The sequence below is a fragment of the Colobus angolensis genome, unplaced genomic scaffold (genome assembly GCF_000951035.1).
Source record: "Colobus angolensis palliatus isolate OR3802 unplaced genomic scaffold, Cang.pa_1.0 Scaffold160, whole genome shotgun sequence".
Classification (NCBI taxonomy): domain Eukaryota; kingdom Metazoa; phylum Chordata; class Mammalia; order Primates; family Cercopithecidae; genus Colobus; species Colobus angolensis.
The window spans coordinates 6,260,854-6,287,519 of record NW_012114711.1 but is presented as its reverse complement, the minus strand read 5'-3'; the positions used below and the strand labels follow the sequence as shown (position 1 = coordinate 6,287,519).

Here is a 26,666-nt window from a genome sequence, read left to right as displayed (position 1 = left end):
AAATATTAATGTGGGTATGGGGAGTTCCACAAGGAAATGGCCCCAGTTCTTAGTCAATGAACTTTCATCTACATGTTCATGGCTTCACATTGGCTTTTTAGTGCCATACTCTTAAATATGGGCAGACAACTATGAGTCGATAGACATGTGAGGACAACTGACACAAGAGATCAAGTACAAAGCAAGGAAAAATAAATTCTATCATTATTTTTTCAGAGAAATATTAGATATTAAATTGACAGTAGCAAGAAAAGGGTGTTTCTTATTTATCTGCATAAACAAGAAAAGGGTGCTACAAATAAGGAACATTCAGATACTAGAAGAGAGTTCCTAAAAATTTAAGCCATGATAATTGAAAGGTAAAGGTTAACTGGTCTAAGACTGATCTCCTGTACGCTGGCCTCCCAGAAAAGGAGGTTCTCTGCAATGCTCTGAGGAAACTAACCATGGCCCAGTGTTTATGGCAATTAATCCTAGTCAACTCTTATAGTCTAACATTGGCCCCTACTCTCCAGTCACACCAGGGGAAGGCAAGGTACTTCCCCAATTGTGGCTCCTGAGGTGGTACTCCTGCCACTTGTTCACTGCGCTAGTAACACAAGGCTTGTCCTCTAGCCCGCAGATCATACTAAGAAAGATGCTGGTGATTCTATAATGACAAAGTTTGAAGCCGTACAGCCCAAGGTTTGGCGCCCTTCTTTTGGAATCTCACAGCTTACTAGATCTCAGTGGTTTGCCCTAGAATGCTGAGGGCAATGGGAAACCTGAATGCCTGCTACTGCTCTTGTCTGCACGACTCTCCCTGGAAATGCTGCTGCAGCAGGACTGATGTGTGTGCAGCTTGAATATTTGCCTTTGCCTGCCTGGCAGTGGCAGAGGGGACACAGAGCTGAAGAGAAATCTCAGGAAAGTTTCTGAAGGATAGAGCAAAAACATAAGGAAAGGAAACATAGGAAAGAAAAGAGAGAAAATCATAGGACCATTGTAGATAAAGAGAACGGGATAAAGGTAAGAGAGAAATACATTCTCAACAATAAAAAAGAAATCCTCAATTTTCAAGAACAGAAGGAAAAAAGATTCCCAATTAAATAGGCATATTAAGTATCAACCAGAAAAGATAACATGAGACTCTATAATAAATCACAATACTGTTAAAGTTCAGAACAATGAAGACAAAGAGAACAGCCTATAAGTGCTGTTTGTGTGTGTGTGTGTATGTGTATGAGAGAGAGAGAGACAGACAGAGAGAGAGAGATAGAGAAGCAGGTCACATACAAAAGAACAGGAGCTAGAATTGTTTCTGACTTCTCAAAGAACTTGGAGGACAATAAAATTTGGAGGACAATGGATCAATAATTCCAAAATTCATCAGAAAAACGATTTCTATCCTAGGCATGGTGACTCATGCCTGTAATCCCATTACTTTGAGAGGCCAAGGCAGGTGGATCACTTGAGGCCAGGAGTTTGAGACCAGCCTGGCCTTCACAGTGAAACCCCATCTCTACTAAAGATATGAAAATTATCTGGGCGCAGTGGTGCATGCCTGTAGTCCCAGTTACTTGGGAGGCTGAGGTGGGAGAATTGCTCGAACCCAGGTGGTGGAGGCTGCAGTGAGCTGAGATCATGCCACTGTTGAATTGCAACAGAGCGAGACCCTGTCTCAAAAAAAAAAAAAAAAAAAAATTAAAATTAAATAAATAAATAAATAGAAAAGAAAAGAAAAATTATTTCTATCCTAGAATTCTGTTCCCAGCCAAACTATCACCATGATTTCCTAGGTGCTTTAAGTTAAACAGGTTATTTGAAAAATGACAACACCCTTTGGGTGAGACATATTTAGCAGGATATGTTTCAGAAAACAAAAGAATAAATCAGAAGAGGAAGACACAAGCAAAGAAACAGAGAGGAGGTAGGAAGAAAACGATCAGGCAGGCATTTACAGTGGGTCCTTGGTTGAATTCTTTCAAACAAAGGAACAGCCTGAAAAATCAAGCTGCAGGCACAGATAAGGGAACTTGCGCAGGGGGGCTTGCATAAGACATGCCCACAGATAAGAAAGGCCAAACAGGAAACTTGCCCAGACATGCCCATAACGGAAAATTCCATCTCCGACACATGCACAGTAAGGGGAACAAAGCAATATGGAGTAACTCAAGCTAAGGGCCTGCATGCACACTAGGAGAATGGGGTGGAGCTACCAGAAATTTGTGCTTTATGCAAATGAGATTCCCAGCCCTCACTGGTTTCTTACAAAAGTCTCTGTATTCAACTGTGAAATGGCTACCCTCTTCCGGGTCCCCTCTCTGCAGCAGAGAGCTTTCTTCTTTTGCTTGTGAAACTTTTACTCCAACCTCACCCTTGGTGTCCCCGCTCCTTAATGTTCTTGGTCATGAGACAAAAAGAACTTGGGGTGATACCTCAGGCTACAAGAGACTGCTACATTGTGCTGCATTGGTGAGACTGGAGGGAAACTCCCAGGATGATGGTGAAGGAATGTCCTAGAAGGGTATTTTATAGTATGTGTCTAATTATATTTAAAGAAGTTTTTGGAAATTGACCAAAAGTTTAGGGTTTGAATTAGTAATGTGTATACAGAAACCTAAGCAAACAAACAGAGACTAGGAAAAGTGAAAAGATTTATGAAAGAAGGAAAGAGTAATCTTGGTGTGTTTCATTGCTCACTTGAGAATGGCACTGCATAGTCATAGTTATGTAATCATGGGTTAATGATCTAATCAAAATTATGATTTATTTACATTAGGAGGGTGTGCTAAGGAGAGTTAAAGACTCATTTTCCATAGTAAGAAGTCAAAAGATAATCCCTGAAACTGAAGAATCAAGAGACATGAGAGACATGTTATTTAAAGATGAAAATCAATACCAAATGAATCCAAAAACAAAAAAACAAAAAAACAAAAACAAATCCCACACAGGTGAAACTGGTTGCCTTCAGAAAAGGAAGAAAAGGGGACAGGAGGGTTTATGTTTCTCATGCTAAGCCTTTTAGAACCATTTGATTTTTCATTCTTTGTTCACATATAACCATGGGAAAAAATTAAAACTGATTAAACAAAACATTGTCAGGTAGACATTGTTATCCTATTTCAAAGATGAGGAAACTGAGCTTTTACACAATTCATAACTAGTAGAGGGGAATTTTTAACCCAGAACTATAGATGTTCTTAGTTACAACAATTTATTAGGTTGCTGCAAAAGTAGTTGCATTTTTAATTGTATTAAAAGTAATGGCAAAAACCGCAACACTTTTGTACCAAACTATCGCTAGTTGCCTCTAGAAATCTGGGTTGCTTTAGAAGGGAAATGACCTATTATTATAGAGTGTCTCTGTGTCAGGTTATATGTTTAACGCTCTGCATAATGTTATCTTTCTTAGGCACGTAACAACTTAGGGAGGTGGGTATTCTCCTTTTGCAAAGGCAGAATCTGAAGCTTAGAGAGGAAGTGGTGAAATCACCATTGGAGGGGAGGTTTCAAAGCCCACATTAAGGAGCAAAGGTGCTACATATTTTACTCTTCCCCATCATATTTAATGAGTTGAGGATATTGTCAACTTTTACAGTTTTTTCAATGTAAATGCTATTTCTTTGGCTTGCTGTTATTTAGTCTTAAAAAATCCAACTCTGATTTGTTTGTTTTCTTTGGAGGATCCATGCCAGGTAAAATGCTGCCTGACAGATTTCGTGTTCTGTGGCCTAATGTTCATTTAGGAGAATGGCATTTTTCTGCTTGACTTGATATATCTCCAAACAGGTTTGGATGTGAGGCATTAGCATTTTTCCTAAACTGGCCATAAAAAAGGAGCTTAGTGAATACTGAAAACTGTCTAAACTTGATGTAAAATTACCCCTCCCAAGAATTAATACCTCTTCTCTCCTAGTAGGACTCATTATCTCAAATATAGAAACACACAATCTCTACATGGCTGAATAGTAAGCAATGATTACTTTATATCTCAAAAGATTTTTCTCAGGGAATCCAAAAGAGGAGTACATCACAGATACATCATCAATCCCAAATGTCCCAGTTATGCAACATTATGAGAAAGTTTCCTAAATTACAAAACAGGGTATGACTTAGGGTTGACATGTGTCCTTGCTTGCCCAGGATGGTTTTGGGTTCATCTCTGTTGTTCCAGCCTATCTGCAGCACCCCATTTACTCTAATTGGGATAAAACATTATATGATCGCCCAGTGTCACTTTATCATTCCTCCCATTTTGCTATGCTGGCACAGAATCTATTGCATACCCTACTTTTATCTTGCTTCCATGCCAATATATGGGTTACCAAGCCAGTCTTGTGTGATGGAGATGGATAAGTGGCTATTTTACCGCACTGGTATTCTCTCTTTTTAATAGGGTAACATGTAGAAAGCAAGCATACATCTTATTAACCTAACATATTGTTCTGCATACTGTTTCAAAATAAAGCAACTTCATTTCCTAGGTGCTTTAAGTTAAACAGGTTATTTGAAAAATGACAACACCCTTTGGATGAGACATTATAGATAACCACAGGCAGAGCCAGGTGACACCTTTTGTCGGTTATTGATTAAAATGATCTGATATACATCTTTCCAAGCACAGAATAATCCACTGGCATTACAGAAATGATGATAATTTTACAGGGAGGGTTAATCAGATACATGAGAAATCATATCTATTCCTTGATAAAGTACGAGTTACTCAGAAATCAATCACAGATTCCAGTTGCTCACACCACCATCCTTCAGAAAACAGAATTCAGGACAGATAGATACTGTGTTGTCAAAGACCTAGTACACAATAAGACATGCTGCAGATTTGAACAGTTTTGCCTGCTGAGAGCATTGATTTGTGGGTTTTATAATACATGCACAATAGTAAACAACATAAATATAAGAAGTAGATATACAGTAATGATTTACTTTTTCTGGGAGGACAGTGACTAATCTCTCAGACTTCAGTGCTGCTTCAAAAACACTCCTGGGATTTGGTACATTTTCAGGGAACTACACAGTAAGACACACAATTAAGCACTTGGAGACACTGCTCTTGGATAAATGGTAGTGGAGTCAATGCGGGGGATAGGTAGTAAAAGTAACACAAACACAATGATATTGATTATCAGTTAAAGGTACACACTCAACACCAGGAGCTCTTAGATGTCTGCCTGAGAAAATTCTAATTCTTATAACAGGTTGGACCTCCCATTTTAAGGAGGAAAAACTGAAATTTCTAGAGATTAATTGTTCCAGGCTATAGGGTTGCTAAGAAAGTCTGGAGTTAGTATATGAAATCAAGTCTGTCAGACACCAAAGCCCATGTCCCTTTCACTATGCCCCATTGACGACCTCTGTTTTTCCTTGGTCTGCTACTTACTAATTTGCTCAGTAGTTACTTTAATAACAAGAATTTGCTGAGTTCCTCTGTGAGACAATAAGGTACAGAAAAAGGCCTAACTATTGGGCCTTAGCTTGAATACAAACTTTTCCCTTTTTAGTACCCTTTGCAAAAAGAATGAGCTGGAAGAGATGCTCACTATCTCTTTCAAAAATTTCAAAGGGACCTTCTACTTTGGGCAATTTATGAATCAACTCTGAGATAGGATGATTCCAATGCACTGCAAAAGGAGACCTGGTCATGTGGTCCTTTCATTCATTCTTTCTTCTATTCATTCAAGATATTGTTACAGAGCCCCTAATATGTGCCAGACGTGTCAAAGACTATGAGTATAGGTGAGTGTTCTGATGGTGAAGTTTATGTTCCCATGCGGGTGACATGAAGTTCAAATAACCAAAACCAAAAGTATGTTTACATAGCAAAAGTATTATTAAAAATCTACACAGTGTGGGCTGAGTGCAGCGGCTCATGCCTGTAAATTCAGCACTTTGGGAGGCTGAGGCGGGCGGATCATGAGGTCAGGAGGTAGAGACCATCCTTGCTAACACAGTGAAACCCCGTCTCTACTAAAAATACAAAAAAATTAGCCGGGTGTGGTGGTGGGCGCCTGTAGTCCCAGCTACTTGGGAAGGTGAGGCAGGAGAATGGCGTGAACCTGGGAGGTGGAGCTTGCAATGAGCCGAGATTGTGCCACTGTACTCCAGCCTGGGCGATGGAGCGAGAATCCGTCTCAAAAAAAAAAAAAAAAAAATCTAAACAGTGTGCTGAGATAGACTGCAATTGACTAATGTTTGTTTCCCCGATCCCCAAATTCCTATGTTGAAACTCTAATCCCAATGTGATGGTATTAGAGAGGTGGGGCCTTTGGGGAATAATTAGGTCATGAGGGTAGATCCCTCATGAACAGAATTAGTGCCCTCACAAGAAGAGGAAAGAAAGCTAGCTAGTTCTTTTACTGCCATGTAAGGATACAGTGGTAAATGAGCATTTCCAAACCAGGAGGCAGGCCGTAGCCAGACTCTGGATCTGCCAGTGCCTTGGCCTAGAACTCTCTAGACCACGGCCTCCAGAATTGTGAGAAATAAATTTCTGCTTCCGCTGCAGAAACAGGGATCCTTGTTAAAAAGTGGCAAACAATTTGGCTGAATTGTGTTTGTGTTCTAGTGTTTTCTGGAAGGTAGAATTTGCAAGTGATGACACTGGATATTTAGCTGAAGAGATTTCTAAGCAACGTGTGGAGTAGCTTGGTTCCTCCTGATTGCTTATAGCAAAACGTGAGAAGACAGAAATGATCAGAAGACAGAATTAGTAAGCAAAAAGGAAGTAGAAATTAAAGATTTGGAAAAAATCTCAGCCTATCCATATTGCAAGGAAAAAAATAAAAATGAAAAAGCACTTTCTGAAGAGAATACAAAGGATGTGGCCAAGTGATTCCTGGATAAGGAGATTAGCCTTGGTGTGAATCACTGACTTAATCAGCCACCCCAGCAGGAAAAGTTCCAATTTAAACTGAAGAGGAAGAAGATGGGAAGAACTGAAGAAAGGCTACCAGAATTTTTGGATTTTATGGAAGACCATAAAGCTATTTGGCAGTGAATGTGTGCTTATTTCCAGGACAAGAGAAGAATGACCCTAAAGGCAATTCAGAGATCATCAGGGCTGCCTCTTGAATTTTAAAAGGCACTTCACCTTGCTTCCACCAACCAGGCAGCCTCTATCCAAAGGCATGGGTGTAGAGCCATCCAGTTGATCCCTGAAGAGCTACAGGTATAAGACCACTGCCCCAGTGGGTCTGAAAGGCTTTATTTGTGAAGCCAAGTACACAATGGCATAGACAAGATGTTAGCAGAATATGGCCATTTGGCTAGACGCTGGGGTTCTCATTGGCGGGCTATGAACAGTAGAGCAAGAGAAGAGAATAACTATTTGAGTGCTGGTGGGTGCTGATTAAGGTTAAAACATAATGTAGTCTTCCCAACTATCCTATTAAATAGGTACTATTACATACATTTTACAAGCACACTTTCAACAGCTTATAAGTGGTAATGTTGAGATTTGAACCTGATTTGTCTATCTTCAAAGTCTATACTCTTCCCTCTATAATACATTAGAAGAAAAGAGAACAACAAATGGACTTTACTGGATCTGCCAGAGACCTTCTCTGTCCGGTTACTCTGCCTTAAACATCAGGCGCGATGTCACAGAAATAGAGAGGAAGGGTGCCCAGATTCTGTAGAGCTACAGTGGGTGGAAGACTGATGGGGAGACTATTCTCTAACAGTGTTTTCTAGGAATAGAGTGGAAGGCTGTTATCAGAGTAGAGGCAGGATCAGGAAAAACATCAAAGTAACTGAGAGGAGAAAAGTTGGTGACCCCTAAGAATATGTCAAGCTCTAGGACATCTAGGACATCTGGAGATCACAGCTGATGAATTTACTTCATTACTTCCTTTTTGTCTTCACTCATTCTTTTTTTTTTTTTTTAGTGTGCAAAATAGATCATTACTTATTTTTCCCTTTTATAATTGAAGATATAATACATATAACATAAAATTCACCTTTTTAAAGTATACACTTGAGGCTGGGCATGGTGGCTCACAACTGTAATCCTACCACTTTGTGAGGCTGAGACAAGAGGATCACTTGAGTCCAGGAGTTCTAGACTAGCCTGGGCAATATGGTGAAACCCTGTCTCTACAAAAAATACAAAAAAATTAGCAGTGCATGGTGACATGCTGATGTGCACCTGTAGTCCCAGCTACCTAATGGGCTGAGGTGGGAGATATCACTTGTGCCCAGGAGGTCAAGGCTGCAGTGAGCCATGATCATGCTACTGCACCCCAGCCTGGGTGACAGAACAAGTTTCTGTGTCAAAAATAAATAAACGTTTAAGAATTATACAATTCAGTGGGTGTTTTTTGTTTTGTTTGTTTTTATTTGGTGCAACCGTGACTACTATCTAATTCCAGAATATTTCCATTATCCCCAAAAGAAGCCCTGTACCTATTAGGAGTCAGTCCCAATTCTCGTCTCCTTGAATCCACTGGCAGTTATGAATCTGCTTTCTGCTTCTATACATTTTCCTATTCTGGGAATTTCATAGAAATGGAATCATACAATATGTGGCCTTTTGTGTCTGGCTTCTTTCACTTAGCATCATATTTTCAAGGTTCATCCACATATCAATTGCATGTATCATTACTTCATTTCTTTTTTTTTTTTTTTTTTTTTGAGACGGAGTCTCGCTCTGTCACCCAGGCTGGAGTGCAGTGGCCGGATCTCAGCTCACTGCAAGCTCCGCCTCCTGGGTTTAGCCATTCTCCTGCCTCAGCCTCCTGAGTAGCTGGGACTACAGGCGCCCGCCACCTCGCCCGGCTAGTTTTTTGTGTTTTTTTTTTTTAGTAGAGACGGGGTTTCACTGTGTTAGCCAGTATGGTCTCGATCTCCTGACCTCGTGATCCACCCGTCTCGGCCTCCCAAAGTGCTGGGATTACAGGCTTGAGCCACCGCGCCCGGCCCATTTCTTTTAATGGCTGAATAATAGTCCATTTTATGGATACACCACATTTGGTTTATCCATTCATCAGCTGATGGGCATTTGGGTTGATTTCACTTTGGCTATTATGAATAATGCTTCTATGGACATTTCTGTGCAAGTTTCCCTTGCCTTCTGATACATCTACACATGACTCAGTTTTAAAGTCAGTATCTAAAACAAAACATTTTACATACTGAAAACTGCCCTTTCAGTATGTCTCCTAGGAAGGCACCACCTTGGAATCAATATACCGTTCAAATGAACCAGTTTTCTCTCTAGCCCTTTCTCTAAGAGCCAGCTGAAGTGGCTTGCTTGTGTTTGGTGGCCATACTATATAAAATCAATGTCATCAATTCTCTTCAGCCTGGTGAGATGATCACATTTTGACAGGTATATGAGGATCGAGGCAAACTGAGTCCATTGTCCTTTCAGGTCCTCATTGCATGACCACTCATGGATGAGCTGGCTGGTAAAACTGCCCACACTATTTAAATGGTAATGTATCTCTTTCCTTGAGTGACCATAACCTGATGCATGTAAAATAAATGTTGATAAAATAGAAATCTCTTGCATATGAAAAATTTCATCTCATTTTTGGGGGTGCCTGAGTTAGAATACCTCTGGATAAATTTGTTGTTACTGTTAACAAATAAATTTGAAATTAGGATGTTTTAATGCTTTATTCCAACTTCTTTATCAAATAAGAGAACTTTAGAACTAGAAGAGGCCTTCATTTTCTCAATTAAAGGCTCTTCATTTTACAGGTGAGAAAACTGGAATCTGGGAACCAGCCCCCAGATATACAGGACCTCAGTTCAGTGCTCTTTGTATTAGACTGTAATGATTCCCATATTCACAAATTGTAGAAAAAGTAGGTCATATCGTCTCAAGTTTTATCCTATTTACAACCCTTATAAGTCAGGATGTTACCTAGTATTTTATTATTTCTCTCTATATCTCTCTGTTTCTGTCTTTTTTGAGCTAAACCTGAATTATATTCCTCCCTGGTTGGCAGGGAGTTCATGAAGGTAAATTAGTCAAGAGGAAGAGCTACTTTGTCTATAATTTATGGCTTTTTTAAATACACAAACTCTCCCCAACAGACTGGTGCACTAATGATTTCAGCTGGAAGGTGGCACCCTGATTTTCTGGAGCTGAAGCTTAGCAAAAATTTTGTCATTCAAAAACACTGGCTGAATCGATTAAAAATGTTCATGAAAATTAGGCCGGGCGCGGTGGCTCAAGCCTGTAATCCCAGCACTTTGGGAGGCCGAGACGGGCGGATCACGAGGTCAGGAGATCGAGACCATCGGTGAAACCCCGTCTCTACTAAAAATACAAAAACTAGCCGGGCGAGGTGGCGGGCGCCTGTAGTCCCAGCTACTCCGGAGGCTGAGGCAGGAGAATGGCGTAAACCCGGGAGGCGGAGCTTGCAGTGAGCTGAGATCCGGCCACCGCACTCCAGCCCGGGCGACAGAGCAAGACTCTGTCTCAAAAAAAAAAAAAAAAAAAAAAGTTCATGAAAATTAGAAAATGGCTTTAGCTTTATGGGTGTTTCATGGCCACTGTTATATTACCATTAATCTACACTCTCCCTGTTTCATTGGCAGTTGACAGGAATCCCCAGTCAGCAGACAGAGAAAGAAGTCTTTTTAAAGACAGGACTAATTTGTTTCCTGGTGAAAGGTGACAACCTGCCTCAATTTGCTTCAGATTTCTCAACGATAATGACTTGTGTTTTCTTGTCCCAATTAACCACTGACTGCTCCTGAGAAGATCATGTCCATTCAGATAACTGGATTTCTCTTCCACTGATAACCTTCTGGTATAGATATGGGAGTGAAATGCAGATTGAGTGTAGAATCATGTACGGAATTATAAATAGAAAGATTGGAAACATTCTCTTCTCTAGTCTTCTTTCTCTCAAATCCCCATCATGGTCAATTTGCATCTACTTAATAATTTAAAAATTGGAAATAATCAAGAGCTGGCTTTTCTCATAGAGCAACGAGACCCACTTAATACTGCATGTCAAATGCTTTCAGAGGATGTGGCAGTATCCTAAGCATGTGATTTAGAGCTATAAGATAATACAGAATAATAAGGTCTGGGGTCAGTTTAGAGAATACGTGCCCCCTGTCTACTAAAGGCATTCCAATTTAAAAGTTTTAAACACTCTGATAGCCAAACAATACAAGTCTGTGGGTTCAAGTCAAATTGGCCATGAGAGCTACCAGTTTGTAACCCCTGGTCTATAGCTGACATTTAAACACACCTGATGTTTCCCAACATGCCTGTCCTCTTTCTTCCCCTTACTTACTCCTTATCCAGTGACGCGTCTGGGAAAAAACAATGAGGAATTCTTGGCTCAGTGCCATTCTTTCTCCTGGAAGAGTGAAGGATGTACACTTATTGGGTTGATCCTCCACTCCTTATTTTTCTTTTTACAGTGAGAGAGACTTGAGGTTGTGTAGTGGTAAAAGTCTGCTTAATTTGGAGTTCAGTGTTAAGAAGCCCACTATTGCTATGTCCCTGAGCCACATTCCCCTTTAGCACTAGCAAAGCTGACATTTGATTTTCATCTGCCCAACTACTTCAACTTACTTCTCAAGTGTTTCAAAACTCAGGCACTGAACAAGGTACTGTTTATTGAACCCCTTCAAATCCCAACATATGATTAAATAGAAAACGGTTCCTTTTATTGGACTCTATTTTAGAGAATAGGTTACTTGAGAATATATTACTCAAAATTAGCAGAATAACCTTTTCAACCCATACTACTTTGCTGCTTATGGATAAATTCACACTGAAAGCAAAAAAAAAAAAAAAAAAAAAAAAAAAAAAAAAAAAAAAGAAAAGAAAGACTCTGCAATAAGAAAACAAAGTCAACTTGACAGAATTCAACCTAGGGGCATGATTTTGCTCTGGAGTAGAAGCAGATGAGGGCAGAAGTTTTCAAAGCTATAAAATTAGAGAATGATAACATTTCAGAGTTGGATGGGATATATGAGTCAACATTTACTTAGGGTAGGCCCTGAGAATGCTAAGACGAATAGAAAATGACCCCATAGGCTACTCAAACCACACACTTGTATCTGATACATCAATTCTTTCTGCTATATTTCCCCAGAGTAGATGTCTAGTCTGGAAATGAATGTCATCACTAATAGGCCAATGGCCTAGTTGTTTGAAAATTTTCCTTTTATCAAACGTAAGTAATATCCTCTGCTCCAATAGTTCTTGCTCATCTCTTATGGTACTGTCCTCTGATGTCACATAGAGTTTGACATCTCTTTAAATGTTTGAAAACACTGACCACCCCTCCCCTCCCACCCTCTATAAGTCTTCTCTTCCTTGGATTACCAAGCCTCAGTTTCTACAGCTGTTCCTCATATCATCCCAGTTATCACCCTTTAAAGTGATTTCAAATTTTAATGTATATCTTACAATAAAAGCAATCCTCTTCCAGTTGTATTTTTATCAGTAGATCTCTATATTCCCCCCACTCTTGTTTTGGACACTATTATATTCTAGGTTTAATTTGCTTTTCTAAAGAGTATATATTGCTGAGTCATCAATGATGTTATGGTCATCTAAGACCTATAACACAACTTGACTCTAAAATTTGGCTCTCTCATCCTGAGTTTTGAAGAAAGATGCAAATCTTCATATTTTCTCACTATTAAGATGCATCTTATTATATTTGGTTCAAATAACAAAGATAAAAGATAATTATCTTTTAAAGTAATTTTGATTACTAATTCTGATATTTAGTTTATTCCCTAATGATTCATGTGATCAGAAAGTGTACTCAGCATGTTATCAGTAACATGATGTGTCAACTGATAAGAAATTTCAATAGGAAAAGTTTGAGGAAAGGGCAGAGAAATGACTAGGGATTTCATTCTCCCATTGACATTAATCCCTTCTATGGTTTAAAAGTTTGTGTCCCTTCCAAAATTCATGTTGAAACATAATTCTTAATGCAACACTATTAAGAAGTATGGCTTTTAGGAGGTGACTGAGTCATGAATGGGGTTAGGTGCCATTATAAAAAAGCTTTGTGTGGGGTGTTTGTCTTCTTTTGCTGTTCCATCCTCTCTGTCATGTCAGGCACAGTGTTCCTCCCCTCTGGAGGATGCAGTGTTCAAGGTGCCATCTAGGAACTGAAAATTGGGCCCTCCCTAGACCCTAAACCTGCCAGCACCTTGATCTTGGACTTCCCAGCCCTGAGAGCCATGAGAAAGAAATTGCTATTGTTCACAAGTTACCCATTTTATGGTATTTTATTATAGCAGCACGAGTGGACTAAGACAATCCCCCAACCAACACTTTCAGGGTAAAACATGTGAAACAATCCTCCTAAACATCCCCCAGATTCCTCTCTCTATCTTCCCACATAGATATTACGAGAGTTGTTCTTTTTGTTGTGTTTTGCTGATGCTATTTTGATGAGCAGGAGATAGAAACATATTCATAAAGAAATCAGGCTAGTCCTTATTTATTGTTCAAAATAATCTATGCTGGTAGAAAGATACTAATGAAAAAAGAAGTTACAAACAGTGTATACAGTATCATCTTTTTGTGATAAGGATATTTATTTACAGAACTGAGGACAGATTCATGCACAGTTAAGACACAGATGTAGATACAGATTGAATTCAGCCTCGATGTAATTCTAGAAGAAAACATAAAAAATATGTGGATCTCTCTGAATGACGAGATTATCTTTTCCCTAATAATTCTACAAATAATATGATTAAAACATAATTTTTTAAAAAATCATATGCTGGTGATAACTACTTTTCATTTTAATGTCTCTTAGAAGAAGCAAAATTTCCACTGAAGTTGGTGTCATGTCACTTAGCTACAGTTTGTGCAATCTGTATTATTTCCATTAAAAAGGGAATTAAAATATTTGCCTATTCTCCACAGGTCCTGAAATATAAGCAATAGTGCCTCAGCTATGGGTGTGTTCCCCTCACTTTTCCGCTGTATTTTCCCTGAATATGCTAGGACCCTTCATATATTGGGACAATTAGATAAATTTCTTTTCCTGGGATTATCTTGACATTTTAAAAAATCTGGCAGACTCTTATTCATATTTCAATTCGCTGTTCGATTATCACCTTTACCTCTTAGTTACGCCTCCCTTTGTGTTCCTTCTGTACTCTGAACACAGCTCTGTGTCTTTGTTTATCCGTATTGACACCTAAAGGTTGAGCTCCTAAGTTTGTAGGCTTTGTTGAGTGTAGGCATTCCCTGAAGAACTTGTTGAAAATGAAAATTCCTGGGTCTCATCCCTGGAGATTCTGGTTCTGCAGGTCAGAGGTAGGGTCCAGGAATATGCATTTATTTAAAAACTCCTACATGATTCTGAGCCATACATTGTGATGGCTCACAATGGCCTAGAGGGAGGAGATGGTTTTGTCTTTTGTACCTTTTGACTATTCCCTCATATTTGGATTGCATCAGAGTGTCCCTTCATCAACTATACTGTCATTATAATTTAATTTCCTTTGTCTTTCACATGAAGAAGTGTTGGTACAAATTGCACAGTGACCAGGTGTTCTATCTATGCTGTGGACAAAGCCAATGGAGGCAGATACATGTTCTATCAGGAGAGACGCAGGCTTATGAAAGAATACATGGAGGAGAAGGCAGTTCTGATTTGACCCTTTGGATCCTCCTCTTCTAGGCAGAATCCAAGCTTTCCTTACATTTACAAGCAGTTCTACTTTTGAAGAGAGAGAAAAGCTGAAATAGTTAATAAGATGACAGTTGGTATGGTTTCCAGTTTGGGAAATCTTCAAAGCAATGTTGCTAATCTTCACTTAATTATGTCTTGCACTTTTGCACACTGATTATAGACCTGCTAGAAGGCCATGCAAAAAGCCACTCTTACTCTAAATGTTCTGCTTACGTTTCCTCTCCCATAACCAGGAACCTCCTTTTGACTCCTCAAATGGATACATAAAAGAGACAACCATTTTAACCTTTTAGAAATGGATCTTCTACAGTAAATCAGAGAGAGATGATGAAAATGTTAATTAACTTGCTTTCATCTTGGTCAGATTCTGTATTTAACCTAAAGGCCTAAAGTCTTTTGGGCAGTTTTCTTAAATTTAATTGCCTGTGACAGCCAAAGAAATTCAATCATGATTTGGTGGGGCTGCCTCTTTGAGAGTAATACTCCTCCTGCCTCTGGCACAGAAAACAAATGCCAAAAAAGGAAGGTGAGATTCACTCATGAATTATTCTGACACATCTTCTTTCTGAATCAACGTTTATAAGAGACCAAGCTTTCCCTTTCAGACTTGGGACCAACTGTTGTCTCCCACCATGGGACCACCTCTAACATCCAAGGAGACAGATAATTTAAAACAGACACATAGACACACCACAAGCTCCTCTTCTGAGAGATCATGTGCACATAAAACCAGTCTACATGACAAAGCATCATTCTCAAACCGCAGGAAGTTCAGATATTTAGAAACGGAAGGTAAAAGTGCCTAATTTTTCTTTTCTCTTTATTTATTACACAATTAGCCACTTAAACTCCATTTAAGCTATGGAAATTATTTTTAAAGACTCCATAGTTTGAAAACAACCTACATTGAGCTTTAAACATTTAATGAACTGAAAAGCTTAACGTAAACCATTTCTTTCCTTTAGTAAAGGAATAGCTCTATGGCAAGATGACAGAAGTAAGATGACAGATGTACTTTAAAAAGATATGCATGAGAAAAATATTTTTATTTATGTATTTCAAAAATATATAACTTTAATAATGCTGAGGTTGTGTTCAGAAGTGGTAGCAGAGGTAGATGAGAGATCTATGCATTTTAATATCAACTTCCTCTTGAGTGAGAATCTTATTGCATTAATAGCTAAATCACAGTGATTGCAAAACAGCTGAAATGAGGCAATTAGTATGGTCTATGACAGCCATGAAGAATGAAACATGTGAGGTTTTCAATGCAAGCCAGATGGATATCTTCAATATACTTCTTATTATCTTCTTGTTTCAATTAAACTGAATCAGTATAACATAAGTCTCTTTGAATTGTTGGAAAAGAAATTAATTATGTGCTTCACACTTAATGAAGCCAAAGAGTCATATTCTGTTTGCCTTTTTTGTTTGTTTTGTTTATTCTGATTAGTAAGTATTCATTACAAAAGAATTCATTAATTCATTTTATAGGAGAGTTTTTTTTCCTTAAAAGAAAGAAATTATTTGTATGGAATGGGTTAAATATCACCAGGTAAAAGGTATCTCTTCTGCAATAGCTGAGAGAGAACTGAAAAAACAGACCTCCTGTCTGGATGGCTTTGCCTGCAATATCTGACCATGTAGGATTCTGACCTGAGGTATTCTTTTTAATTTGAAATATTTTACATATAAAACTACAATAAAAATTTACCAATATGTGCTCATATTCCCTCTTCTAGAATTAGCAGGCTTTAACACATTTTCATGTACCTCCAGCCTTTTTCCTGCCATGAATATATATTAAAAATTTACCCAAACAGATATTACCAACACAGCTAAAGTCCTTTCCCATAATCTCACTCCAGGCATCCTCCCCCAAAATACTAAGTTAGTGCTTATGCCGCATGTGTATTCTGTATGCAAACATTATAAGATATTATTTTATATTACTAATTTTATATTTAATCATACAATATATTAAATAAAATGATACCATATGTATTATTCTTTAATTTCCTTGTTTTTTTTTTTTTTTTTTCATTACAAACACCACAAGGAACATCTTTGCAAGTCTGCCTCGGAACATGTGTGAATCCCACTAGGTTAAATGCCCAGAAATGGAATTGCTGGGCCATGGAGATTGCACTTTCTCAACTTTACTTGCTCTCCACCGCATCTTTTCCAATTTCTATCCCTGCTCAGAGTGTGTGAGTACCATTTTCCTCACATAGTCACCAACAAAAGGTACCGTTAGATGTTTCTCTTTTGCCAATCTCATATGTAAAAAAATCACACCACACTGATGCTTACATTGCCTTTTCCTGATTATTAATGAGGTGATGTTACTGCACAAGCTTCTTGACCCACAGAGTGTCTTTTATGCCAAAAGCAAAAATGTGAGGCCTGTCTTCAGCATAGAGGCTTTGCTATGAAAGGACAGAGTTGGCATAGAGAAATGTAACAGTTAAGGAATTATATCTTCCCTCTCTAGACCAAGGATGGAGAAGTAATGGGCAGGCTGGAGTCAGGGCAGACTGGCATGGTATGCAATCAGCATTACAAAAAGAGAGAAGGTTTTTACAGAGAGATTTGGACAAAAGGGGAATCATTCTATTCATGATTGATATTGCCAAAGGCATGTTATTTGCTCAATCTATGTGGCTCTCACACATGTCCATAAGAATGTCAGAGGAAATAATCATGCCCTGTTTCATCAGATTTCCAGGTTATGTCATGCTTTGTGAACACAGGAAGAACAAGAGGCACAATTACCTACCCTTCTTTTCAGATTCTCCTACCATCAGTGTGACAGATGTCAGATCTAACAGGATCTAGTATTGAAATGTTCTGGCCAGATGTTCTTCTACTGAGGGACCTACCATGATTACCATTTGGCACTTCTAATGACAAACTTTTCCTTCCTACTCTAGGTGCCTGGGGTCAGAATTTGTGTTAATCCTATTAGAAATACCCTTAATTATCACCTAGAAATAATTGGTTCCAGTGGAAGACATCTAATTCGGTTGAAGTGTATTCAGTTATAAGGGACCAATGTTAAAAGCTTTTATTGTGTGTTAGCAGCCAGCTGTCATTGTATGTTACTGATTTCTGATGGATCCCCTGTCAAATCTGGATAAAGCCTTGAACAATTTTACATAGAAGATGTGGGCTGCTTCAAACTCATTTGCAAAAAGTTCCAACTGAAAAGACTCTGCTTTATTGCGTTTATTATGCTATGCATGGAATGGTTGATATTTCTCAATGCCCTACGGTTAAAACAGAAGAAGAATTTTATATAGTGTGCAATAGTAATGCTGTAGATACTCTTTGGTGCTAGTAAGAATATATATGTATATGAAGAAATCTGTTCATTTAGACATAAATAAACTTCCTATGGGATGAACAATGAGCACTCTTTCTGACAATAAAGGAATCCATTAAATGTTCAGTAAACCACAGGAACATCTTTGGTTTGCAGGGCTGAAGAATGAAAATACAAAATAATTTCTTGTTAGGTGTATGTGTGATCTTAGTTAACTGCTACTAAAGACTTCTTTTCTATTAAAGCTATTTAAAATATAAATTTATTTTTTCTTATTATAAAAGTAATTCTACGCACTGAATTTAGACATTTAAATAAGCAGAAAAGCCAAAAGAACTCTTTTAAAATTCAGACGAAATTAGGGTAAAACTTTATATAGTCAATTTCAAAATTAAAACCATGCTATTAGAGAAAGAACATGCAGTCTGAGAATTATGAGGTAAAGGTGGAGCAGTTCAGCTGATTTAGGCTGGTGACGGTGGGAGGTTTACGAAGTGAGTCGTCTTTTTAAAAAAACACCAGGTGATGTGCTTCTTACGTTACGGTCTTCTTAGTTTACTATTCTGGTTCCAGCTGTGTGAATCCTCCCCACATGCTGGAGAATCAAATTGAATAATTGTTTCAGTGTCTGCCAAGTAATTTTCCTCCTCCCTCTCAATCAATGATTTATCACCTCTCCTCTGGATTTTCAATTTGTATCCAAGTTCTAAAGTCAACCCTTTGGATACTGGGGTGACACTAAGGTCCTGGGAAAGAAAACTCCCTACCAATTCCAGCTAATAATCCGACTCAAGGACATGTGGAAATTTCCAGCATGCAAGATCAGCAGGGGTAAAAGAAAAGTTGTGTATAGCTTGGCCAGACTATACCTTGGACAGAATTTTGAAGATCTGAGGAAGAGAAAAAGTTATCAAAGAAAGGATAAGTATTTTTTTTTTCTGTGAAGGACTTAATAGTAAATAATTAAGGTTTTGCAGAAGTGGCAAAGTTGAAGATATTATATAGATACTTATATATTACACAGTCTCGAGGGTGGGGGGTGCAGTGGCTCACACCTGTAATTCCAGCACTTGGAGAGACTGAGATGGGCAGATCATCTGAGGTCAGGAGTTTGAAACCAGCCTTGACCAACATGATGAAACCTCGTGTCTACTAAAAATACAAGATGAATTTCATAAAAGTTTCACACCCAAAAATATTATTGTTCTTTTGGTTTTTTTCTCAACCAGCTAACATGTGAAACCTATGCTTAGTTTAGCCCCTGGGGTATACAAAACAGGTATGGATTTGGCCCATAGGGCATAGTTTGAAACCCCTGAAAATACGATGTTCTCAAACTCTGATGTGTATAAGGATCAATTAGGGTATCTATTTTAAATGTTAGTTTTCCAGGCCTCCTCCCTAGAGAGTTAGATTTGTTAGGGTAGGAGTGAGGCCCAGGAGATCTGCATTTCTAACATGTACTCTGGTGAACTTTCACTTGCTAGGTGGCATGCATGTACAAAGTTCTTTGGTGTAGGACAGTGCTTCCCAAACTATAGTCTGGAACTACCAGTTGCAAAATTGCTCAAGGTCAGTTTGGATGTAGTTCAGCAAGATGACTATGGTAACAGCATCCACAGCTTCATGCCCTACATTTCGAGTCCTGGAGATGATCAGCAGGAGTGAGGGTTGCTATTAACATAGTTATCTTGTTGAACTGCATCCAAACAAATACTCTAAGTTGCTCTTCTCTAGGCCTGCTACTTAAAAATATCTGTCATATGAAACCTGTATGGCAGAGGCACTGTGTCATGCAAAATCCCCACCCACCACCACCCCTTTAACTCTGCTGTACAGATAAACATGATTTACTAAGTACAATATTGCATATGAATGTACCCTGCCCTCCATATAGTTCTTAATGATATCAATGATCACAAAAGCACATTTTTGTTTAAAGGTTAAACATTATGCTTTCTGTTAGGATTTGAGAGTTTGACTTAAGAACTAACTGTTCTTGCTTACAATGAAACAGCAAACCAAATCCCAAGTATATTATAACTAGCCTGAAAAATAAAATCAGTAAAATTTAGGAATTCAGATGATGGGATGATAATCAAGAGCCCCCTGGGCACCTGTCAGAATTCTGCAGTTTGGAAGCCTGCTCATGCAGAATCTGAATATTTAGCCATGTGATGAGTGCTTGTCAGAGGTTTATTCTAAACCTCCTGTATCTGGTGGAATAGACGTGCCGCCTCCCTTTCCTCCCCTACTTGCTGACCCTGTGTTTGACACTATCTTCAGCCTCTCTCCAAAACATGGGGGCAAGGGTAGGGAGAAAGAGAATTGGATTTAAAAATCATGGTTAATGATAGAACTATTGTAAAAAGGTTAGAAAAGATGTGTTCTGATGCCTGACCTTCACGGTGTTTTAATCCCAGACACATGAGGAAATCGGAATGGATACAAGCACATTTTAAGGTTAGAGAACATCTTCTCTGATAAATTAGTCCCTTTGTAGATCTCAAAATTGAATTAAAATACAGCGCTCAGTCATATTTTGGGCTAAGCTGTTAACATTTGCATTAAAGGTGTAGGGCTCAAGCATTTTGATGTGGGATTCAGGACTTGGCACAGTTCATGTGGAGTTCAGAATGGTTTTCTCTGCCTATATCGCGCTTTATGGGGCAGATTTTAAAATTATATTTCTCAGTTTATGTTCATGTCCTTCTCGGAGACCTAGCAGTGTGGGTGTTCCCTCTGCAGACACACATACTTCCCATTAATGCTAATGGGAGTCAGAACCAACCACACTGGGAGATAAATGATCTCCCAAATCTCTTCTGACCTTATCTAAAGTAACAGAATTGTTAACTTCCGTGAACATATTGGCCAAATAAAGCTTTTTCCCCCCACCTCACCTAGAAGAAGAATATAGGAATCAGAGGACCTCTGTGGAGAAACTAACTGCAGCTCAGAACCAGGAGCCACTACCAGAAATAACTCTGCTTGGAAACACATGAATTCTACCTGTCAGTCAGGCTACCTGGGCACATCATCCCTTAACCATACCTACACATCCCTGCCTTCCTCTTTTCGTGCTGGGTCAGGCTCTTCCTGCCTCAGTCCTTCCTCTTTCTCTCACCTATTAGGAAATTTCAGTTTTTAAAGTGTTGTGCCTGTTTCAGCAAATCATGTGGCTAGCATAGGCAGGACATACTAATTCTGCATCTATAAATCCACTAAAACGCTTCTGGAAATTGTCCTCAAGTCATGTTTCCTACTTTTAGACATTCACATATACCATCTTCATGATTTTTTGCATATCCTCCTATAACAATGTATATTTAGTACTTTTCTTTGTACTGACTGACTTCTTAAATTCATTTTGAAATACTGTTGTATTTCCATTAATTGCCATTAATGGAAAACCAGTGTTCTCCTATTATACCTTGAAAGAAACAAATAGTTACCAAAATTTAAAACAATTATAACTGTAAACTGCCTAAAACTATATCCTATACTTACTTGGTGAATAGCTGTTTGCATTTTACTAGAAGGCAAGAAATAGTTTGTTAGAATAGGTAGAAGTTACTATTTTAGCAATATTTATAACCACACAAAAATGAGGCAACCGCAACATATTTCATCCCTGATATATCTGCAGGCTTTGCACCATGATTCAGTGTAAGATGAGCAGCAGGGAACTGCACAGTTCGTTGGGAATGGTTTTGTCCTGGGGCTTGCGGTATCACTGGGATATGAACTCTGATGGGAAATAGAGGCCTCTCCTTTCTGCCAACTCTTGGGAGAGCCAAGGAAGTCAATACTTATAAGAAGGATGATAATAAAATACAGAACATACCTTGTTCCTACCTGTGAAAATACCCTACTTTTAACAATATGAGGCTCACTTCTCTTTGCTAATTATTCTATTTGGGTGGAAATGTCGTAAATGTTCATTTCAACATGATTTAGAATACATGCATATCCATTTAAAAATATATAAACAACAAAACAAATACTAATATTTCTTAGGCGCCAGATACCCTGTTAATCGCTTAGCATGGATTGCCACAGTCATCAAAGCAACCTCATTTTATGAAAATATGTTTATAAACAAAACAACTATTAATATTTCCTAGGTGCCAGGCACCACACTAATCACTTAACATGAATTTTCACAGTTTTCAAAGCAACTCCATGAGATTGGCACTGCTATTATCCCCACACAGGCTAATTGTCTTGTCTAAGAGCTAGTAAGTGGTAGAAATGAGATTCAAACCCAGCTCACTCTGACTTGAATCCCTTCCTTTTAACTATGATTTAAGATGTCAACCTAATATTCTCTTATATCTCCATAACTCACAAATAATCTATAACAGATCCTAGCTCTGTGTCTAACCAGCTCTGAAACATTGAGATCTTTCTTGGTCCTAAATGATTACTAAGCTTCCTTTAGCCAAAACAATCATACATTAGCAAAGACCTCTAGCTAGAACTGTGCTTTACAAATATCATCTAACCTCTTTTTCCTTTGCCCACGAAACAGAGTGAACAAGCAGTCAGTCATACACTGATGCTAGTGCTCTGAGGTCGTAATTAATAGACTGAAACAGTTGGAATCAATCTAAACATATATTTAGTTCTAACTCTTGGACTTCCAATTTTCTATCTGCATAGTCAAGTATGTTAATGATAAGAAGACTTCCTGAAACAGTAGTACATCTCCAACTTTTAAAGTACCTAAAATACACAATTAGGTAATCTGTAGTTTTCTTCTTTAAATTAAAGGCAATTTTTTTGGTATTTGTATTTGCCTTCATCTGTCCTCACAAAGGGAGCTACAAATGGGCAAGAAGGAAATAATATGATATGACTCATCTGTATAAATTACTCAGAAACAGGAAGAATGGGTAAAAAAATTTCCTGGTGCAGCATAAAGAATCAAGAAGAACTCAGATTCAGGATCTGGGTTCAGGTCTCCTTCAGCTACTCGGGACCTTGAGAGAACCACCAACCTGAGCCTCATCTTCTTCAGTCAAATCATTGCCAAGTTCCCTTCAACTCAAAAATCCTATGACACGGCAATATATAAAGTGAAAGACATGCAAATGAAATGTAAATTAAGATTTTCTCCTTTTCAGTGGTTACTTAGCACTTCCAGCCTGTGCCATGAAGCTAATATTGAAATAGTTTCACTCGTGTGCTTTGCTAACAGCATAAAGGACTTTCTGTTGCAAAAATTATAAATCACCCAGGCTATGGTATATGGGAATTTTATTTCCTTAAAACTGACAAGGTTCGCTGAGTGACTAAGGCAAAGCACAGAGGTGATCAAAGCCTTTTATTAGTATAATAAGCCACATCCATATCTCTGAATAAACGGGACAGCTATCTTAAAAATTACCAATGTCATTGTTTAAGCAACGTTTGCTAAAAATAGTACATGAGTCTTGAGTTTTTAATTTGTTGGAATAGTGTTCCTAGACATGAATTTCAAATCTATAGAGACTTGAAAGAAATTTAATTAAAGGATTGAAGATAACATTAGTTACAATACTATAATAGATACAATGGCTATAATTCTCAAAATTGTATTGGATGATTCTGAAATAAGATAGTCTTTCAGTCATATTCATTACCAGCAGTTTTCTAAGAATTATTAATCATATCATGTTTGCTGTGATGAATTAATTTAGCAATACAGTGATATCTGTATCTATTAATATGAATGATGCCACCTCTATAGATTACATTATTAGACATGAGGACACATATATTAATATTTGAATTCTTTAGGTTAGCCATTACCTTTCACTACCAAGTTTCCAGTACTGCTAGCAGTTCCAAAATGGTTAGTGGCTATACAGGTGTAACTCCCAGCATCTGATTTAGTAACGTTGATGATTCTGAGGTTTCCATCTTCAGAAACGGTAATTCTGAAATCAAAGTAAATGAACCAAAAATGGTGAAATTTATCTCATATGACTTATTGCAATTTTTTTCTGTTATTCTGTCATTGTTCAAACCATAAATCATTGCTACGTTATTTGACAGCCTCATCTTTATTTAGGGTATTTGTCTACATATACATAAACATAATTGAGATATGTGACTAGTTTAGAGTTTTTAATTCTTTTCTTGCTAAAATGGTCTCAACAGCCAGTTGGAATACCATTATAAATATTCGATAGGTTGTGACAATTTCTATTTGGTAGCTCTAACCACATTAGGCAAAGGGAAGGCTTATGGTAGATCACCATTAGTCTTATAACTGCTAATGAGGAATAAGAAAAAAATCCCTTGATAAATCAATTTAAGTCTTTTCATTGAAAGTGTTTTTTTCTAAATGAGAGCCTTAAATTAAATGAGGTATTATTAAACATATTTATTTCTGAAATATGTCAGCCAATACATTTTTAATGAGATATAAAAACTGAACTTAAAAAAAATTAATATATTCCACAACTCAGTGTGACTTTGGCAGAATAGCAAATGTGGATGGCAAACCTCAGGCCCCACAGTTAGGGACAAACATCTACTTTCTGCAGGGAAGAAAATGTTTTTGTGGACAGATGCAAAATCTGGAAGAGGAAGAATTTTTAAAGAACTCTGTTTTCAACGTGACTACCAGAAGAGAAGTAGGAAAATACAAAGATGAGTAAGACAGACAGCTTGGCTTAGAGGCTTGTGAGAGAAATAAAAAATGTACACAGATAGCTCATTCAAGGTAAATGTTTGTTAAATTTCTCTTTTATTTCAAATCTGCCTACATCTTTCCATCTCTTCCACTCCCTCCTTCTCACCTAGTCCATCAAAATAGCCTCCTAATTGGTCTGCCTATTTCTACTCTTGTCCGTCAGATCCATTCTTCAGTCAGTGGCCAGATGATCTTTCAAAATTTAAATCAGATTATATCACTCTCCTGGCTTAAAGCTATATCCTTGGCTCTGCCATTGCATTCTGAAAAATTTTCCTGCTGCAGCCTTATTATAAAGCCTAATGGATCTAGCTTTTTAAAAAGCCTCTCTTGCTTACTATTTTGTTCTAATCTCTCTACTCTTCAGTGAACTCTAGTCACACTGGCCTTCTGCATATTCCTAGTGTATTAGAAATCCTTCCCACTTCAGGGCCTTTGCACTTGCTGTTCTGCCAGCTTTGAACACACTTCTGTGTATCTGGACATAGCTGTCACCTTCTCACCTTCAGGATCTCAGCGTAGAGGCAGTTTTTCCTTATAGATCTTTCCCAATTCACTGTTTACAGTGGGTCTCCCTGTCTCCCTGTTTTCCTGGAGCCACTTTATTTTTTCCCACTAAATTCAATCTGGAAATTTTGTTTGCTTGCTTGTTAGTTGTCTTATCACATGGAATGGTAGCATCTCTGAGGGCATGGATGGTGTTCGTCTTACGACTGAACCTCTTGGGTCTAGTACACAGGATGGCATGTAGTAGATACTAGAAATATTTCTTTAGTGGCTGAGTGAATACATGAATAAATAAATAACCTAAGGGAAAAATCGATAATATGTTGTATGAATTCAGAGTGGTTGAACTACTTGGGCACCAGCGCTAGACTTAACAGAGTCCTTTCAAATCTCTGAAACAAGGGGTCTAGGATGGGATCTCACTTCATAGAACTTTTGAGTAAGTATTTTAAAAACATAGGTGAAGATGTAAATGCACTGGGTTACAAATGCTGCATATACTTTTGTGAAGGCTTTTATGGATGGAGAAGCTGCAGTCTTCCCGGAGACCCGGTCCAGATCTATGACTCAATCTGACGAGAGGGTATGAAGGCAGAAGAACTCTACAAATAATTTTGGAATCAGAGGGGTGGGAGTTCACATTCCAGTGCTGTCGTTTCTAGCTGTACCACTAAAGGCAACTTACTTAACTTTCTCAGTTTTTACTTCCTCTTCTATGAAATAGAACTAACAATGTCCATCTTATAGACTGATAGCAAGAATTAGGTAAGATAGGGTCAGTAAGATCCCTAGGTGTTTCCTGATATTTACTAGGCAGTGGTTCTCTTTCATCTTTAAAATTGTGTTTGCTAGGCTGGGTGTGGTGGCTCACGCCTGTAATTCTAGCACTTTGGGGGGCTGAGGCAGGAGGATCACTTGAGCTCAGGAGTTTGAGACCAGCCTGGGCAACATGGCAAAACCCTGTCTCTACAAAAAATACAAAAGTTAGCCAGGTGTGCTGGCTTGTGCTTATAGTTCCAACTACTTGGGGGGCTGAGGTGGGAGGATGGCTTGAATCTAGGAGGTGGAGGTTGCAGTGAGCCAAGATGGCACCACTACACTCCATCCTAGGAGACAGAGTGAGAACTTATCTCAAAAAAAAAAAAATATATATGTGTTCTCTTATTTGGTCATTTGTATGTATAGGAAACATTGGACAACATCATTTTGATATATTTTCTTTTAACATAGTAATTAAATCAGCCTTATTTTTGTATTTTGACTGTTATTTCTGACAATTTGAAATCAATACGCAAATTAACTGAGTCATCCCAATTCAAGGTACAAGATGCAGACAGGGCACGAGGGCACCTGTGGTTGGGCAGTTTGTACCTGCTGACGGTGCCTATGTTGCTTTCTGGCAGAGGCCTGGCATTGGAGGCCTTGGCCTTTGGGCTGGGGTGACCCATGCTCCTGGTGGAGGCAAGGGAGCCGAGCTGGAGCCATGGCCAATGAGGTGGTA

At 38.3% G+C, this 26,666-nt stretch overlaps 1 protein-coding gene across 4 annotated transcripts in view; it reads right to left on the bottom strand.

The window, feature by feature from the left end:
• CNTN4 (contactin 4) overlaps positions 1 to 26,666 on the bottom strand; it is a 254,096-nt gene that overhangs the window by 51,345 nt on the left and 176,085 nt on the right. For all 4 annotated transcript variants that reach the window (XM_011937227.1, XM_011937229.1, XM_011937230.1 and 1 more), the window contains one exon: positions 23,770 to 23,897. In XM_011937227.1, the coding sequence (XP_011792617.1) occupies positions 23,770 to 23,897 (128 nt within the window). The remainder of the gene's footprint in view (positions 1 to 23,769; positions 23,898 to 26,666) is intronic.